This window comes from Macaca nemestrina, chromosome 7, assembly GCF_043159975.1.
Source record: "Macaca nemestrina isolate mMacNem1 chromosome 7, mMacNem.hap1, whole genome shotgun sequence".
Classification (NCBI taxonomy): domain Eukaryota; kingdom Metazoa; phylum Chordata; class Mammalia; order Primates; family Cercopithecidae; genus Macaca; species Macaca nemestrina.
Window position 1 is genome coordinate 131,352,883 of NC_092131.1, and position 18,161 is coordinate 131,371,043.

The 18,161-nt window shown below is 45.8% G+C and overlaps 1 protein-coding gene across 1 annotated transcript in view; it reads left to right on the forward strand.

Moving 5' to 3' along the window:
- The first annotated feature begins 15,646 nt into the window (after positions 1 to 15,646).
- Positions 15,647 to 18,161, forward strand: part of LOC105487692 (putative proline-rich protein 21) — a 33,811-nt gene continuing 31,296 nt past the window's right edge. Inside the window, exons 1-2 of the mRNA XM_071099249.1 lie at positions 15,647 to 15,707; positions 16,332 to 17,743. Of these exons, the coding sequence (XP_070955350.1) occupies positions 15,647 to 15,707; positions 16,332 to 17,722 (1,452 nt within the window). The 3' untranslated portion in view covers positions 17,723 to 17,743. The remainder of the gene's footprint in view (positions 15,708 to 16,331; positions 17,744 to 18,161) is intronic.

The window sequence follows — 18,161 nt, forward strand, 5'->3', positions numbered from 1 at the left end:
GTCTCCTCATTCTTCTCTAATTCCTGCATGCCAATATTGTACTGGCTTTGAACTCGTGTGCCCATAAATACCTTCAACAGACAGAAAGCCCTCTATCAAGAAGGCTTTGAGCTCTGTCTTCAAAGTAGTCATGAAGTCCAACCACAGGGCATCAGAGGCTCAGGACGACCCTTGTCCTATGGATTTTGAAGGCTACAGTTTGAGGCTTCTATTCAATGAATGAATCCCTTTTGCAATCTCCTCTCCAAGTGGTGCTGGCCCCTCCCTTTAACCTACTGATGATGGAAAACTGAGTATCTTTGGAGGAAGTCAGGGTTTTTATGTTTATTGGTCCCCAGAACATGGAGACAAAGCTATCAACTACACCTGTCCAGGGATATTCAAGTTGCACTTTTATTCTCCATTAGGTGTGGGGGTCACATTGAGAGAGCTCAGAAGAAACCCATCTTGAAGCCATTTCTCTGAAGGAATGGGAAGCAGGTTTGGGCAGGAGCATTAGGAGCACAGTGTGAGCAGAGGGTCACAAGTATACCTTACTAGCACCCTGCTGTGCATGGAGAAAAGCTGGTGACACTCTGTCCTCACCCTCTACTCTGTCTGTATATACCCAACCTCATTCTTCAGCACTGCCCTGGAAGCTGGGTCTGATCATCTGCATTTTACAGATGGAAAAATGGATACTCAGGGAGCTGGGAAGCTCCCCTTAGGCTCCAGACACCTGGTCCACTTTGTATCTAGATGTGGGCTTGCCAAGGAAGGATGCTCCACCAGAAGTAGCTTCTGCCACTTTGGTCTTGGGTGATACAACGCTCAGCTACCACCATTTATAGGTGGGTGCTGGTCGTGCATCTGCCCTGGTGTTGGGCAATGGGGTTTTATGTTTATCTGTGGTCGGGGTCCTTTCACCGCCCACTGGCCTTGTCCTTCACCACCACTGGCCTTGCCCTTCACCACCCACTGGCCTTGCTGAGCTGTCTCCCTGAGTCTTTTCGGTATAATCATTGGCTGGTCTTCAGGGATGGGCAACCTCTGGAAACGGCTTTTTTCCAGAGGCATTGCCCTGGGGGTACTGAGAAGTCCCAAGGACCTTCTAGAGAGCCTTACCCCCATGACTTTATCAAGATGACTCTCTCCCTTCTTTGGAGACTGCCATAGTCTCTGGCAGCTGCTTTGCAGTGGCCTTGCTCTGGGGCTCAGGATTCCAGAGCTTCTTTTCTTAACTTGACCCTTAAGGACTAAAATCTTTGAATGAGGAGTAGTGGTATCAGATGGACACGGATATGAATACCAGCGTTGCCATTCTCTTTTGCTGGGCTGGCTTTTGGATAGGATCTCGCTCTGTCACCCAGGTTGGAGTGCAGCGGCAAGATCATGGCTCACTACAGCCTCTGCCTCCCAGGTTCAAGGGATCCTCCCACCCCAGCCTCTGGAGTAGCTGTGACCACAGGCGTGCACCACCATGCCTGGCTCACTGTGTTGCTGTTTTCTAGCTGTGACCTTGTGTGATTTCCTCACTGTAAATTCAGACCCTGTCTGATTTCCTCAGCTGTAAAAGAGGGTAATGATTTTTAAAAATCACAATTAATTAACACTACTATTTTTATTCTCAATGTGTCAGGCATTATTCCAAGTACTTTGTATAAATGACCTCATTCAATTGTTGTAATTACCATATGAAATACTTATTATTGTTTAGTTCCTATGTGATAGATGTGTAAACTGAGACCACGCAGATAGCAGAGCAGGGATCCAGGAAGGGCTGTCTCTGCAGCTGCCTTTCACGTTTATGTTATGCTGTGTCTTAGGGATGCACATGCAGAGTCTAAAAAAATCATGTATGCATCGCTGCATAAGGAAAAAAATGTGATGATGCTTGTGTGTGCCCAACTTTGAGCTTCGCCCATAATAGATGCTCATGAAATATTGTTTGCCTTATTTTCTCTTGGTCTTTTTCCTTCTACTACCCTATGTGAGCACACACTGTTGTCACAGCAGAACAAAGTGGGGCTGTGACAAGGAGCTGGCAACCGAGTCTGAGGAAGGCTGGTGGATAACATGGGCAGGTGTCTCTCATTCTCTCCGCTCCCTCTGCATCCAGAAGAGCTGACACCCCAGCTCACGAGTAGGTGTGGGTCCGGTCTACCCTGGAGCTGTCACATAACTCTGACTGTTTCCCAAGGCAAGAGAGTAGGAGGGTGTAGCAATTACTCACTAGAGACTGTCAATGAGCCTAGGGGGTCACAGGGTTCCTCCCACCTGCTCTGTGTTCATTTCCTGATAGAAACACTGGGGGCAGAGGCTTATCTGACCTGGCTTCTGGGTCAATGGGGGGCTGATAAGGAACAGACCCATCCACTGGGATCTGCTGGGTGGATTCCTGTTGTCTTACACACCATACAGATAACCAAGGCCTCAGGTAGAAGTCATACTTTCCTGACCTCCTTCTCATGGTTTTATCAAGTCCTCCACCAGCTCAACCTCAAGGGACAGCCAGTTACAGTTCCCCACAGACAGACTAAACCCTGTTGGACCTCTGGGGAAGTTTCAAGAACCAGTTTGACCGCAAAACCAAGACGCAGGTCTGCTGGGGCCTCTCTGGATGAAGTGGTCATGGGTGGCTGTCAGACAAGGATCCGAATTAGTCACGAGAGGAACAGGAGCCAGGCTAGGGGTGGAAACAAGGCCAGCTCCCCTCCGCTCCAGGGCTTAGGATCGGCTGGGGTGGAAGCAGAGGCTGTGTTGCAATCTCACTGCAAATCAACTGGGTCATCTCTTGTGGGTGACACAGTGCAGGCCTTCCAACCCTTGTGTGTGTGGGGTTTTTTTTTTTTTTTTTTTGTAGATGGGGAGATGGTATCTCCCAACTGCCTTTAGCATCTGGCTGTGAGATGAGGCTGGGGGAAGATGGAACGCTATGCATTCCTGGCAGAGCCAGTGCCTCCGGAGGTATGGGGTGGAGAGGACACGGTGGAGTCCATGTTTGAACAAGTTGAGAGCAATTGCTGGAAGAATCCTGGGCAGAAGTCCCCTCTCTAGATCAGACTTGGCCCCTACATTTGTTCTCAGGGAAGTGAAACACTTACCGTCTCCCCACTTTGGACTGTTGCAGGCTGTGACACACAGTAGCCAACGCACTGGCTTGGGGCTGTCCCCTCCCACCTGGGATATTCAGTGTCCTGAAAGGCAGTGAGGTGTGGTGGGAAGAACATTGGTTTTGGAATCTGACCAACTTGAAATTAAATCTCAGTTCTGCCCTGAAGTGCTGGGTAACCTTGAGTAAGTCACTTAACCTCTCCGGACCCCATTTTCCTCATCTCTGAAATGGAGATAGTAACAGCTTCTGGGCAGGGTGGTTAGGAGAAGTAACAATGATAATGTGGGTGAAGGAAGAGCATAAGGCAGGAACAATAGAGGTTAGGCACGTTTCTCCCTCCTCTTAGAACATGCCCTGTCCTTCAGCCACTGCCAGGCTTGTCTTTACCATCTTGGTGGCTCCTGAAAGGCCTCATTGACTGGCTGTGCCCACCTACAGCAGTGGCCAGCTAGCATTTTCTGTAAAGGGCCAGAGGATAAATATTATAGGCTTTGCAGGCAATGTGGTCTCTGCCACAACTACTCATCTCCGCTCATGTTGCTCAAAAACAGCCATAGATGATATGAAATGAATGAGTGTGGCTCTGTTTGAATAAAACTTTATTTATAAAAATAGGCAGTGGGCCAGATTTGGCCCTCAGGTTATAGTTGCCAATCCCTGGCCTCGAGTTTCAAGTCCAAAGCCTCTGCTTTTCTCTCAAGGGACTTCCCTAGCCTGGTCTTACCTTCTTCATCCAATGTGGTTTATAATACTCCCTTAAGTGTTCCCCAGTATGACCCAACAGGACTCCTTTTGTCCTTGGCTTAGGAAGCGTTAAGCCTCCACACCTTTGTCCATGCTTTCCTCCCTGCTTAGAACACCATCCCATTTCCTCTTCACCCTTCTAAATTCCATCCCCAGGGAAACTCCTAGGCTGCCCTGTAAAATACAAGGCTCAGACCAAGGTCTCTTGATTCAGTGGTGGACAAGCCCATCCTTCAGGGCTGTGCTCTGGCTCAGTCTTCAAGTTTTCTTTTCATTCTTTCTCTTTTTTTTTTTTTTTTTTTTTTGAGATAGAGCCTCTGTCGCCCAGGCTGGAGTACAATGGCACAATCTTGGCTCACTGCAGCCTCTACCTCCCAGGTTCAAGCAATCTCCTGCCTTAGCCTCTGGAGCAGCTAGGATTACAGGTGCATGCTGCCATGTCCGGTTACTTTTTGTATTTTTAGTAGAGATGGGGTGTCACCATGTTGGCCAGGCTGGTCTTGAATTCCTGACCTCAGGTGATCTGCCTGCCTTGGCATCCCAAAGTGCTGGGATTACAGGCGTAAGTCACCACACCCAGCCAGTCCTCAACTTTTCTATTAATACATGCAACTCACAACAACCTGCACTTTCATCCTGCCTAGAATCTTTCAGTTTTCCTGCATATGTGGATCTGGAAAGTCTCAGGCATTATCTCTCTGAATGTGGCCTCTTTCCCACTGTCTTTTTACTTTTGTGAGGAGCACAGATTAATCGTAGCTTAACCATTTTCATATTTTCCTTGTCTTTTAACCTCTCTATCAAATTTTCCATTCTTTAACTTCCCTGGTGCATTTGTGGTAATTTCTTCAAATCTCTCTTCTAATTCATTAATTCTTTCTTTATCTGTGTCAAGCATATCCATTTACTTTTAAATTTCAAAGATATTTTTTTTCATTTCCGGAAGTTCTACTTGATCCTTTATAAACATCTGCCTGTACGTTTTGTAATCTCTTATTCCTTGATCTTTTGTTTCCATTCCATCATTTACTTTTTTAATCATTTCATACCTTGTTATTTTATAACCTATCTGATTATTGTATTATTTGAAGTCTTTGACAATCTAAATTAGTGTTTTTCAACTGGGGGCAGTTTTTTCCTCTAGAGGACATTTGGCAATGTCTAGAGACAATTTTGGTTGTAATGACTGGGGGTGGCAGTGGGGACTGCTACTGGCATCTTGTGGGTAGAGACCAGGGTTGCTGCTAAACATTCCCACAGTAAAGGATTTTGGTCCGAAATGTTTATAGCATTTAGGTTAAGACAGCCTGGTTTCAATCTGTTGCTTGTTGGCTCTGCAGACTCTTGCTCATGGTGACTCATTGCTTGGTCTCGAACTCGTGACCTCGTGATCCGCCCGCCTCCGCCTCCCAAAGTGCTGGGATTACAGGCGTGAGCCACCGCACCCGGCCCTCGAGTGTTTTGTTTGTTTGTTCTCGTTGATAAATCAGACAGAACACTTCTCTCCAGAGAAGAGTTGCATTTGCTTTTATCATCCAGCAGGGGGCACCACCAACCCAGGCCGCCACCCACGTGGGTGCGTCAACTCAAACCCCCCTCTCGTGTGAAATTTTGCAAAATTTTGCAAAATTTTGCGCATTAGACCCTGATGCCCTAGAGCTGACTTTCATATGCTGACTTTGAATTTCCCCACATCAACGCACAAATGAAGATCGGAGACTGCACACAGTCACTGGCCACGGCTGGTCGGCCGGGAGCCAGGGTTTCAGCGGAGCTCCGGGTTAGTCTATCCTGCACCGCGTGTGTCTGCATGTGACCATGTCATAATGTGCTTCCTGCATCAGTTCCTGGAAGCGAGACAAAAACAGAAAGAGGCCAAATGCTGGTGATCGGAACTTCCCTCAAATCCTCAAACCAGGTCCCCTGTGGAAATAGGCGGATTGCATCCACCTGGCTGGCAGGGAAGTGCAAATAACCTCTGACCTCGTCTTCCTGCCTAGTCTTCTACTTTGGAGTCCAGGAGCGTATGTCAAGCACACACCTTTTCCCATGCTTCTTGTATGTGCAAAACAGACCTCAGGTACCAGGCACTCAGGTGTTTTTAATTTAGGGATTCATCAAGCCAGCCCGATGGGGTTCTTTAAATCCAGGTAGAAGCAGCCAGAGCTGGCTGACAGCAGCGAGTGTATCCATCCCTACAAAAGGCATTTACCTGGCTACCAAAAGCCACGTTTTGCACTCGGCATACACCGACCCTGGTGTGATATCCTTTCCCAAGGTCCCATCTTACCGAGCCCATGCTCTCAATTAGCTTTCCTATTGATAATACAGTTGGTCCAAAGATGGAAATCACTCCACGTGACTAAGGCCAGGCCTCTGGGACAGCAACGCTCTGCTCTCTTAACTTGGGTTCATCCACTGTGTGCTCAACTATGACAGGACAGACTGAAATCAAAGAGCGTTATGTAATCAGAAATGGCTTTTAAAAGGAAAGGTCTAGTGAGGGATCTTGCCCTTATCTATAATTCTGAGATCCCAAGAGCTCTCAAAACCAAAAGTTTATTTCGTCAGTTTGGCACAAACTCATGTGGCAGCAGAACTGGAGCTGAACTGACCTGTGACTATTTGTAATGTTTATATTCAGTAGAAATATTCATGCATTTTGCTGTGGTAATGTTGTGTGTTGATTGCAAGCTGCTTCCCCAGAACGTTAGGAATATTGTGTAACATACAGATTTTGCACAGTGGCACCTACTAACATCATATTTCTGATCTTCAGCACATATCAGCTTCTAGGGTTCTGGATAAGGGGTTAACCCACGTTATTTACTAATTTTAGGAAACGATTCCCTATCCCTGCCACACACATAAGAATGCATTTGAATGGGCAGGGCATAGTGGCTCATGCTCAGGCATGGTGGCTCATGCCTTGGCTTTGGGAAACCAAGACAGGGGGATCGCTTGCAACCAGGAGGTCAAGGCTGCAGTGAGCCATGATTGTACCACTGCTCTCTAGCCTAGGTAACAGAGTGAGACCCTATCCTCATGCACTTAAATGTTTGTCAACTGTTTTCAAGTGCATGATGGATGACAGCAGTGACTGTATGTAGAATGATTCATATCTCATGATCATTGTGAGGTAAATGTACAGGGATTTGAACGGGACCCACTTCTTTAGGTTCCTTTACCCCCTCCCATGATGCTGGACATCTATTAAGGGCTAAACATGTGTTAAATGATTCCTTAACAAATCTTTAGCATTAGAGACTGCTGAAAACCTTTTTTTTTTTTTTTTTTTTTTTTTTTAAATTACACCAAGAATACAGGAACACTTATTTTATTTTATTTTTTTTGAGGCTGGATTTTTGAGGCTGGATTCTCCCTCTGTCATCCAGGCAGGGTGCAGTGGTACAGTTTTGGCTTAATGCAGCCTTGACCTCCTGGGCTCAAGCAATCCTCCCACTTCAGCCTCCTGAGTAGTTGAGACTACAGTGGTGACTCGGGACACCATTCCCAGCTAATTTTTCAGTTTTTTGTAGAGATGGGGTCTTGCCGAGTTGCCCAGGCTGGTCTCAAAGTCCTGGGCTCAAGTGACCTGCCTGCTTCAGCCTCCCAAAGTGCTGGGATTATGGTTGTAAACCCCTGTGCTCAGCTGGAACACTCTTACTGTATTAAACTGGTGCAAATGTAATTGCGATTTTTTCCATTAAAAGTAATACTGTGAGCTCAACTTTTGCTATTAAAAGTAATACTGTGTGCTCAACTCTTGCCATGAAAAGTAATGGCAAAAACTGCAATTACATGTGCACCAACTTAATCAAAGCAATACTAAAAATATACAATACAATATGAGAAACCTTTGCTTTACCAAACACCCTCACATCCCCCCGCCCCCAAAGTAACCCTATCAATACCTAAGGTACATTTTTCCTGTGCACTCTCTGAATAGTCATGTAGGTATGTATGTAGTTGTATACACTTAGGTTTTATAATAATATACATGGGATTGTGCTATGCTATATATTATTCTGCATTTTACTTTTGTTCACTTAGTTATAGGTCCTTTTATATTGGTGCATATAGATCCACTTCATTCTGTAAGTTTAAATAACCTTTCTTTTGTATAGGTTTCTAGAAGTCAGATTGCAGTATCAAAGGGCATGCAGTTTTAAATTTTGATAGGCACTGCCAAATTGCCTTTCAATAACCTCCACCAACTGATAGTACATGAAAGTTATTGTTTCTCTGATTTCTTGTCAGCATTTGATGTTATTAATCTTTTTTAACTTTTGCCCACCTGATAGGTAAAAATAAAAGCTTAATGTTTGAGCATGCGTTTCCCCGCTTACTTGTGAAGCTGAACATCTTTCTTCATTTGTTTGTTGGATGTGCATTTTTCGTTATTAATGAGTTGTTTGTTCATAGTCTTTGCACATTTTTCTAGGATACTTATTATCCTCTTCTTATTGATATTTTAGGAGCTCTTTGTACATGTTCTTTTAATTTATTGTCCTTTTAATTGAGATGCACTTTTCACATAGCAAAATATGCAGGTCTCAAGTGTGCAGTTTGAAGAATTCTGACAAATGTATAACTTGTGTAATCATTGCCCTCATCAAGACATAAAACATCTCCATTGCTCCTGAAAGTTCCCTTGGCTCCTTTCCAGTCAATACCCAAGGGCAACCATTATTCTGATTTCTATCACCGGTGATTACATTTGTTTCTTCCTGTACTTCATATAATGGAGTCATACAGGTAAATTCTTTCATGTCTGGCTTCTTTGCTCCACATATATTTTCCTGAGATTCGTGTGTCTTCCGTTGGTCCGTTTTAATTGCTGAGTAGTATTTCATTGTATAGACAATCCATGCGTTGGTTATTCATTCTCTCATTGATGGACATATGAGTCGTTTCCAGTTTTGGGCTATTATGAATAAAGTTGCTATGAACATTTTTATACAAGTCTTTGTGTAAACATATGTTCTCATTTCTCTTGAGTTAATACCTAGGAGCTGAATAACTGGGTCACAGGTATATGTTTAAGCTTTATTAGAAACTGCCAAGCAGTTTTTCAAAAGTGATTGGGCCTGATGTGTTTTAAATATGTTGCCAACATTTTCACCTTGTCTATTTCTTATGTTTTAACATTGACTACAGTGTCCTTTATCATAGAGATGTTTTACATCGTTATGAAGTCACTTTTTTCTTTTCTTTTTTTTTCTTCTGTAAAGTGAAAGCAAATTTTTTAAGAAAGCAAAGGAATGGCTACTCCATAGTCAGAGTAGCCAAAATTGCTTTCTACTTGTGAATCCTGGGCTCATGTTTTGTACAGGAAGGTTTAAAATTTTGAAAAAATATTAAAAAATATTCTTCTACTTTGTTTTGCGTATTTTGCTCCTTGTTCTAGAATTTACCTTTTGTACAATGCCAGAAAGATCTTAATCACAGACCAAATCATACAAGGTAAGTGTTTTTATCCCGTTTCACACATAGGGAAACTGAGACTCAGAGGCTGTGTGATTACTTCAAGTCACACAATTAGCAGGGAGTGGAGCTAAGATTCAAAAGCACCTTTGTCTCATTTAAAATTATTTTCCTTCCAGGACTGCAGGTTCCCATCTACACCCTTCACATGAATTCCGAAAGAAAGAAGAGGCAACAATGGTATGTATTTATGTATGTACTCACATGAATAACACACATGTAAAGGAATACAGGAAGAATAAACTGGAAACTAATGGAGGAGGACGAGAGGGACTTGGCATGGGAATGAAATGTCTCCAAATAGGATTTTAAATATAGTTTTGTGTTTTGAATCATTTGCACATAATTTGTACATGATTTACATGTTCAAAAAATTAAATCAAATTAAATTTAAAAAATAGGAAAAACCCTCCCCAAATTGTGCACAAAGAGAAACAAATAAACCTAATTGTGAGTTAGAGAGCTTAATCACAGCAAAACAAACAAACAAAAACACCAACACACACACACACACACACACACACACACGCACGCACACGACCAAAAACCTATTCAAATAATTTTGAAAAAAATACCCTAACTGTAAATCTGTGGTGGGATATATTTTAAGGACAAATAAAACTACAATGATGTCTTAAGCTTTACCTAGTAGGTTTATGGTAAATAGTAATGATAACATGGTAATTTTGAAGGAAGTTTATGTATATTAAAAAATAAAGAAACTAGTAGATAAGAATATATTAGGAAACAAGATTCTCTATGAAACAGAGACTCAAGTATTACAGTTTTAAGAAAATGAATTAAAAAAAAACCCACCCGGGATGTTAAATTTGAACAGATTATATAATTATGAGCTCATTTTATTTTTCCTAGCTCTGTCCACTGAAAAAGCCTTGGTGCAGTAACAGCCCAGGAGCAGAGAGACCACCTAGTACCCAGATCTTGATTTCTAAATGCTGTTACCCACCAGAAGGAACTAAAATTTTCTGCAGAAATGGCTGACTCCAGATCCATGGAAATGAAGCTCCATGTTAAGCCTGGGAGGTCTTATGGTCCCAAGAAGGAAAGATATGTTTAAAAACTACTGAGGTCACAAGGAAAGGATGCGGAAGCTGACTTGAGGGATCTGCCTGGCTAAGTTCGGGACTACTGAGCATCAGAAAGAATGAGTGTAAGGGGGCCAGGTGTGGTGGCTCATGCCTGTAATCCCAGCACTTTGGGAGGTCAAGGTGGGCGGATCACGAGGTCAAGAGATCAAGACCTTCCTGGCCAACATGGTGAAACCCCGTCTCTACTAAAAATGCAAAACTTAGCCGGATATGGTGATGGGCCCTCTAGTCCTAGCTGCTTGGGGAGGCGGAGGCAGGAGAATCACTTGAACCCGTGAGGGGGAGTTTGCAGTGAGCCGATATCGCGCCACTATACTCCAGCCTGGCGACAGAGTGAGACTCTGTCTCAAAACAAAACAAAACAAAAAAAGAATGACTGTAGTTAATTAAAATACATTAAACAAATAGAAAATTCATGAGTTCATTGTGTGTGTGTGTGTGTGTGTGTGTGTGTGTGTGTCGGTGGGGGTTGGGGGAGAGAAGTAGGCAGGAGGAAAGTTCTTTGCAAAAGAACGCCACCTGATACGTGTAGAAGGAATGAGACAGAAAGCCACCATTTTGCAACCTCCAACGTAACTCTTGATTCAGGCAGGATCATCAATAGATGTTAAATACCACTGGGTGAACGATTATTAAGGAACAGGATATTTGTGCAGCTGCAAAAAATCTTCCCCCAGATTACTTACTAAGTACAAAGGGGAAAATGTACCATTATAATAGGGAAAGATGATGGTCATACGTTTAGCCACATGCTCAGACTTAGTATCCTTTGTTAGTTGCTCAAGCTGACATCTCAGGCCTCCTGATATAAGGTGATGAGAAGACAGTATCACCTATGGAGTATTTTTGCCAAAATGTTTAGCCTGATATAATTAAGGCATTAGTCCCGACTTTCAGATCACAGGATTTACAGGGTATGGAGGAACAAGTTTAATGACAACAAGAAAAAATAATCGGGCTGGACCTGTAATCCCAGTACTTTGGGAGGTTGAGGCTGGAGGATGGCTTGAGGCCAGGAGATTGACACTACCATGGGCAACACAGTAGGACAAAATATTTTTATTAAAAAAAAAGAAGAAAAATTGACAAAAACGATGACATTCACATAACATACAATTCACCATTTTAAAGTGTGCAATTCAGCGGCATTTAGTGCATTCAAAACACGCACCCACCAAACAAATTTTTATTTTAAAAAACTCTACAAAAGTGTACAAAAAATTTTATTTAAACAAATACAAAAATAATTTATTTTAAAAAAAGAAAAAGAAAACAATAAGGCAAATCCACGGTATGGGCCATTCTATAAGACTGTAAGTTTTGGACTCTTCAAAAAGTCAATAGTCTGGAGATAAAATTTGAGGATATTTTAGCATAAAAGATGCCCCAAGTCCACAAATGCTGTGGGAAATGACATAAGACCTGGTGAAAATAATAAACAAGGCCAGACGCAGTGGCTCATGAGTCTGTAATGCCAGCACTTTGGGAGGCCGAGGCAGGCAGATCACTTGAGGTCAGGAGGTCAAGAACAGCCTGGCCAACATTGTGACACCCCATCTCTACCAAAAGTACAAAAATTAGCCAGTCATGTTGGCATGTGCCTATAATCCCAGCTACTTGGGAGGCTGAGGTGGGAGGATCCCTTGAACCAGGGAGGTGGAGGTTGCTGTGAGCTGAGATCGCGCCATTGCACTCCAGCCTGGGCAACAAGAGCAAAACTCTGTCTCATAAATAAATAAATAAATAAATAAATAAATAAATAAAACAAAACAGTCAACCAACCAACCAAACAAAAAACCTATGAAAGACTTATTTGGGAGAATCAGGAAATGTGAATATGGACTGGAGGCAGAGACTATACAGAATTATGGTTGATGTGGTCATGCTTGAGAATGGGTCCATGGCTATGTAGGGGAACATTTTTCTGTTCTTCCACAGAAGAGTAAATAACAAATAGGAACACATTAGGAACAAAGTTTTCTATAAAAAAGAGACTCAAGGAACTGAGGATGAAGCCTTGTGTGCTCTGTAACCTATCTTCAAATGGTTCAGCAAAACAAATGTTCATAGAACTAAATAAAGGCAGGATGGCAACATATGAAAATTGTTGAACAGGGCCTGGGGCTATGTTCAGTTGAACAGGGCCTGGGCTATGTTCAGGCCAGCGAGGTGCCTCAGCTATGGCCTTGCAGGGTCCACCCTGCCCCTTGCAGGCCCCAAGAGTGAGTGCCTCCTTCAATGCAGTGCTGGCGGCACTTTACTGGTCTCACCTTAGTCCTGGCCCCGTGGCTGAATCTGGGTAGTGAGAAAATGAGTGTTCGTTATATTATTCTTTAAACTCTTCTGTATGTTTAAAAAAGATAAAATGATCCAAATGTCCATCAGTGAATGAATGGATAGACAAATGTGATAGATCCACATGATGGACTGTTACGCACTTACAAAAAGGAATGAAATACCGATGCATGCTACAAGTAGGTGAACATTGAAAACATCACGCTAAGTGAAGGAAGCTGCTCACAAAAGACTGCATATTGTATGATGATTTCTTTTATACACTATAACCAGAATAAAAGAGGAAAGAAAGAAAGGAAGAGGAAAGAAAGAAAGAAGAAAGAAAAGAAAGAACAAAAAGAAAAGAAAGAAAGAAAGAGAGAGAGAGAAAGGAAAGGAAAGGAAACGGAGGGGAGAGGAGGGGAGAGGAGGAGAGAGAAGGGGAGAGGAGGGGAGAGGAGGGGAGGGGAGGGGAGGGGAGGGGAGGGGAGGGGAGGGGAGGGGAGGGGCAAATCCAGACAGACAGAAAGCAGATTAGAGGTTATTAGGGGTTTGAGGGAGGGAGAGGGAATGGAGAGTGCTTCCTTAATAGGTATGAGGTGTTTTTATGGGGTGATAAAAAAAAGTTTTGAAACTAGAGAGAGCTGATGATTGCACAACATTTGGAATGCACTAAATGCCACTGAATTGTGCACTTCAAAGTGGTTAATTGTATGTTATGTGAATGTCATCTCAATCAAAAAAATCATCTGAGTAAAAAGTTCAGGAAAAAAATGGTCAGACGTAAGGTATATAAATGATGTCTTTTCACTTTGGGAGGCTGAGGCGGGTGGATCACTTGAGGCCAGGAGTTCAAGACCAGCCTGGTCAATATGGTGACCTGTCTGTATTGAAAATACAAAAATTAGCTGGGCCTGGTGGCATGTTCCTGTAGTCCCAGATACTCAGGAGGCTGAGGCAGGAGGATCCCTTGAGCCCAGGAGGTGGAGGTTGCAGTGAGCTGAGATTTCGCCACTACACTCCAGCCTGGGTGACAGAGCAAGACGCCATCTCAAAAACAAAACAAAACAAAAAGATGCCTTTTTAAGCCAGGCATAGTGGCTCATGCCTGTAATCTCAGCACTTTGAGAGGCTGAGGCAAGAGGATCCCTTGAGCCCAGGAGTTCCACTACCAGCCTGGGCAGCATAGGGAGACCCTGTCTCTGTAAAAAAATAACACAGAAAAATTACCCAGGCATGGTGCTGCACACCCATAGTCCCAGCTGAGGCAGGCTGAGGTTGGGAGGATTGCTTGAGCCTGGGAGGAGGTCAAGGCTGCAGTGAGCCATGATTGTACCACTACACTCCAGCCTGGGCAACAGAATGAGCCCTTGCCTCAAAAAAACAAAAAAAAACATGTATATGCCTTTTCAAAAGTGATGAAAATGGCACACGCATGCAAAGGAAGATCCCTCAGAATTCTGGCCTGCAGAAAGGTAGCAAAGCAATGACACAGAGTCCTGTGATGTGGCCGAGCACTGGCTGCCCCGTGACCCTGGGACAGTCACTTACCTTCTCTTGAGCAGGTTTCTCCACGCTCTAGCCTTACCCCAGCTGTGGCTGCGCCTGCTCCAAGCGTTTGATCTCCCACCTGGGGCCTCAGCCAGAGACACTGTGCACCCGCAGCTTGCATCCCCTTTCACCTCGCAGAGCACCTGTGCCCAGGGGGCAGAGCTTCAGGGAAATGTTCTCCTGTTCTGGGAACTCACTCGCAGGCACAGTTTCCTGACCTGACCTAAGGAGCCGGTTCCTGGTGGGTGACACAGTGGTGCCAAGTGTCCCACAGGTGATGTTGATTTGGTCAGGAGGTGTGGTTGATGAAACAGTCTCTGAGGGTTCCTGCGCTGGCAGCCCCTCCACCTGGCTCTTTCAGGGGCCTGGAGGCCAAGGAACTTGTGGCTCCAGAACAAAAGAGGAGAGCCTTGTGCTTGTGATTGGTGTGGAATAAAAATAACGAAAGAACCGCTGAGCGCTTACTCCATGCCGGTTGCTGTGTTAAATGTTATGCTGGCCCCTCATGCAGTCCTCCTACAGGCCCTCGGATGTGGGACTGTCACTGGGTCTCATCGCCAAGAGGAGCTGGAGGGCCAGGCAGGCTGAGTTAGTCGCTAAAGGCACACAAAGCTGGTCAGCGGCGGGGCTGGATTCAAACCTGGATGTCTGACCCCAGAGCCTGAGTTGTCCATGAGGGAGACCCTGAATCCGCACACAGACAAAGAGATCTGTGGCCTGTTGAACCCTTTCCTGCAGCGTACCCTCTAAGTTCAGGATTAAACTACCTCACTTACTGCTTACCACCGGAGCCATACAGCAGGCATTCTGGTATCATCTCTATTTACAGGATAGGGACCGGGGGCTCAGAGGAGTTCATCTGCCAGACATCACTCAGTGGGGACCCAAGCCAGCTCTGCCTGCAGCCCCATGGCTGACCTGTCTTTATAGGGGGCCTCCCCTGTCATTTGCTTCTCTGAAGAGCATTTCTCTCCATTTTCTAGAATGAGAAGAGCAGGAAGGCCTGTTTCTGTTGGCTCGGGTGGGCCGTGGGGCGGAGGCCTGGCTGTGTCTTTGCAGTGTGGCTTTGATGCTCCCTGGAGGAAGCAGTGTGCGTGGTGGAGGAGATGGAAGCTTCCAGAAGGGAGGACACCTGAGGCAGTCTGACTGCCCATAAGCCAGGGACACAAATAGTTCTCTGAGGGAGGCCAAGGAAAGAACACAGATGTGGACAGAATTCTGGGGTGGGGACAGTCACCAGAGCTCCCTGGTGCTCTGAGGTCCCTCGAGGGAGGGGGCTGGGGACAGGAAGTCTTGGCCTTGTTTTTGAGTGTCTCTTGTGTCTGTGTTGGGCTGTGTCCCTTGAGGAGCCATGGAGTGGGGGCTGGCTCTGTTTGTATCTTCAGCAATGGATCCAGCAGAGAAGATGCCCAGGCTTCCAGACACCCTTGGCCACTCCAGGTTCCCAGGTATGAATCCCTTCCTTCCTCCAGTGCTCAGAACCAGACAGAACCAAGCTGGCTAGCTCTGGCTTACACCTGTTCCTGTCAGTCTTTTGCACCTCCTGGCCCCTGCCCATCTACTCTGGCTCATGGCTGGCGTTGCTCTGGTCGGCTGATGCCTGCACGTCTGATGTGAATAATCTTCCTGGGGTTGGGCACTGATGTGATCCCAGTCCTGGGCAGGAAGGGCTTTTAGTGGGGAGATGGAGGGCCTGGAGGATTCCCAGGGAGCACTGACTGAGGCCTGCATGGGGAGTTGTTGCTGGAGCTGACCTGGGGGCAGTTGTCCCACCTTCCATCTCCGGATAGAGCAGGCAGGGCTTGCCAAGGGGAACAGTCTGTAACCTTCTGGTGTATTTCTGAGAAGAAAGTTGGGCTCCCATGACCCCCTGTAGGTATGGGGTCCAACCCACTTCACAGGGATCAAGTACTAACCAGAGATCCAAGGAATGAGATTACAAAGGTGGACAAGGAGAGGACCTTGGCCAGGGCCTCTGATGTCAGAGACAAAGCAGAGGCTTTATGACAGATGGGTGGGGGACTCAGGCCTCCAGCATTGGAGATAGTACAGGTCCTCAGACTACACCTGAGGGGGTGTGGGGGTTTGGTGGGATTACGAAGATGTTTACCTGCTTGTATCCTTCCTTCATCCCTCCATCCCTCTATTCACCCATCCCTCAATCTCTCCATCCTTCCATCCCTCTATCCCTCCATCCCTATCCATCCACCCATCCCTTCCTCCATCCCTCTGTCCACTTACCCTTCCATCCCTTTATCCACTCATCCCTCTATCTCTCCATCCATTCATCCATCCCTCCCTCCTTTCACTCTTCTTCCATCCACCCATCTCTCCCTCCATCCTTCTATCCACTCATCCTTTCATCCCACTATTCACTCATCCCCCCGTTCCTCTGTCTACCCATTCCTCCATCCACCCATCACTCCATCCACCCACCCCTCCCTCCATCCCTCTATCCACTCATCCTTTCATCTCCCCATCCATCCCTTCCTCCATCCATCCCTCCTTTTCTCCATCCCTCTATCCATCCACTCATCCCTCCATCCACCCATCCCTCTATCCCTCTGCCTATGCCTCCCTCCATCCCTTCATCCCTCCATCCCTCCATCCCTCCACCCAAACATCCCTCCATCCCTCCATCCACCCATCCTTCCCTCCATCCCTCTATCCACCCATCCCTCCATCCCTTTATTCACCCATCCTTCCATCTCCCTATCCATCCATCCATCCATCCATCCATCCATCCATCCATCCATCCATCCATTCTTCCATCCCTCCACCCAAACATCCCTCCATCCCTCCATCCACCCATCTCTCCCTCCATCCCTCTAACCACCCATCCTTCCATCTCCCTATCCATCCACCCATTCATCCAATCCTCCATCCACCTCTCCCTCTCTCCATCCCTCTATCCATCCATCCCTTCCTCCTTCCTTCCCTCCATCCACCCATCCTTCTGTCCCTCTATCCACCCATCCCTCCATCTCTCTATCCATCCATCCCTACATCCTTCCATCTATTCATCCATCCCTCCCTCCTTCCACCCCTCTATCCATTCACACATCCCTCCATCCATCCCTCCCTCTTTCCATCCCTCTATACATCCCTCCCTCTCTCATCCCTCTATACATCCACTCACCCCTCCATCCATCCCCCATCCCTCCATTCATTCATCCATCCTTCCCTCCCTCCTTCCTTCTATCCATCCACGCAGCCCTCCATCCATCTCTCCATTCCTTCCTCCCTCCATTCCTCCCTCCATTCCTCCATCTCTCCCTCCCTCCATCCCTCCACCCCTCCATCCCTCCCTTCATCCATTCACCCTCCATCCCTCCATCCATTCATCCCTCAATTCCTCCCTCCCTCCCTCCTTCTCTCCCTCCCTCCCTCCCTCTCTCCCTCTCTCCCTCCCTCCCTGCCTCATCATTTCATCATTGAGTGCCTGCTACATTCCAGACTCTGAGCTAGACTTTGGGAACAAGAGGTAAACAAAGACATAACCCTTTTTCTCAGCACCTAGAAGGGAGTCAGACAGGAAAACAAATGGTTTTGCTGGAGGGGTGTGTAAAGTAGATGGCTGCTGGGGGCGTGTTCTGCAGTTGTTATAAAGCAGTTCAAGCAGTTGTTATAAAGCAGTCCCCATGACAGTCACCAAGAATCAGGAGATCAGAGGAGGAGGAGAAGAAAAATCTGAACTAATTGTCTCATTTCCCTCTCACATAAATTCTTCTCTGTGTGTGTCACACTGGGTTTCTGTCTCTCTCTGGCACACACATTTGCCAGGGGTCAAGGGAAACTTTACAGAAGAGAAACATTTGAGCAGGGTCCGGAAGGACAGGCAGGCAGGAAGGAAAGGGACGAGCGTTACGGCAGAGGAAGCAGTGGTGCAAAGACACTGTGGC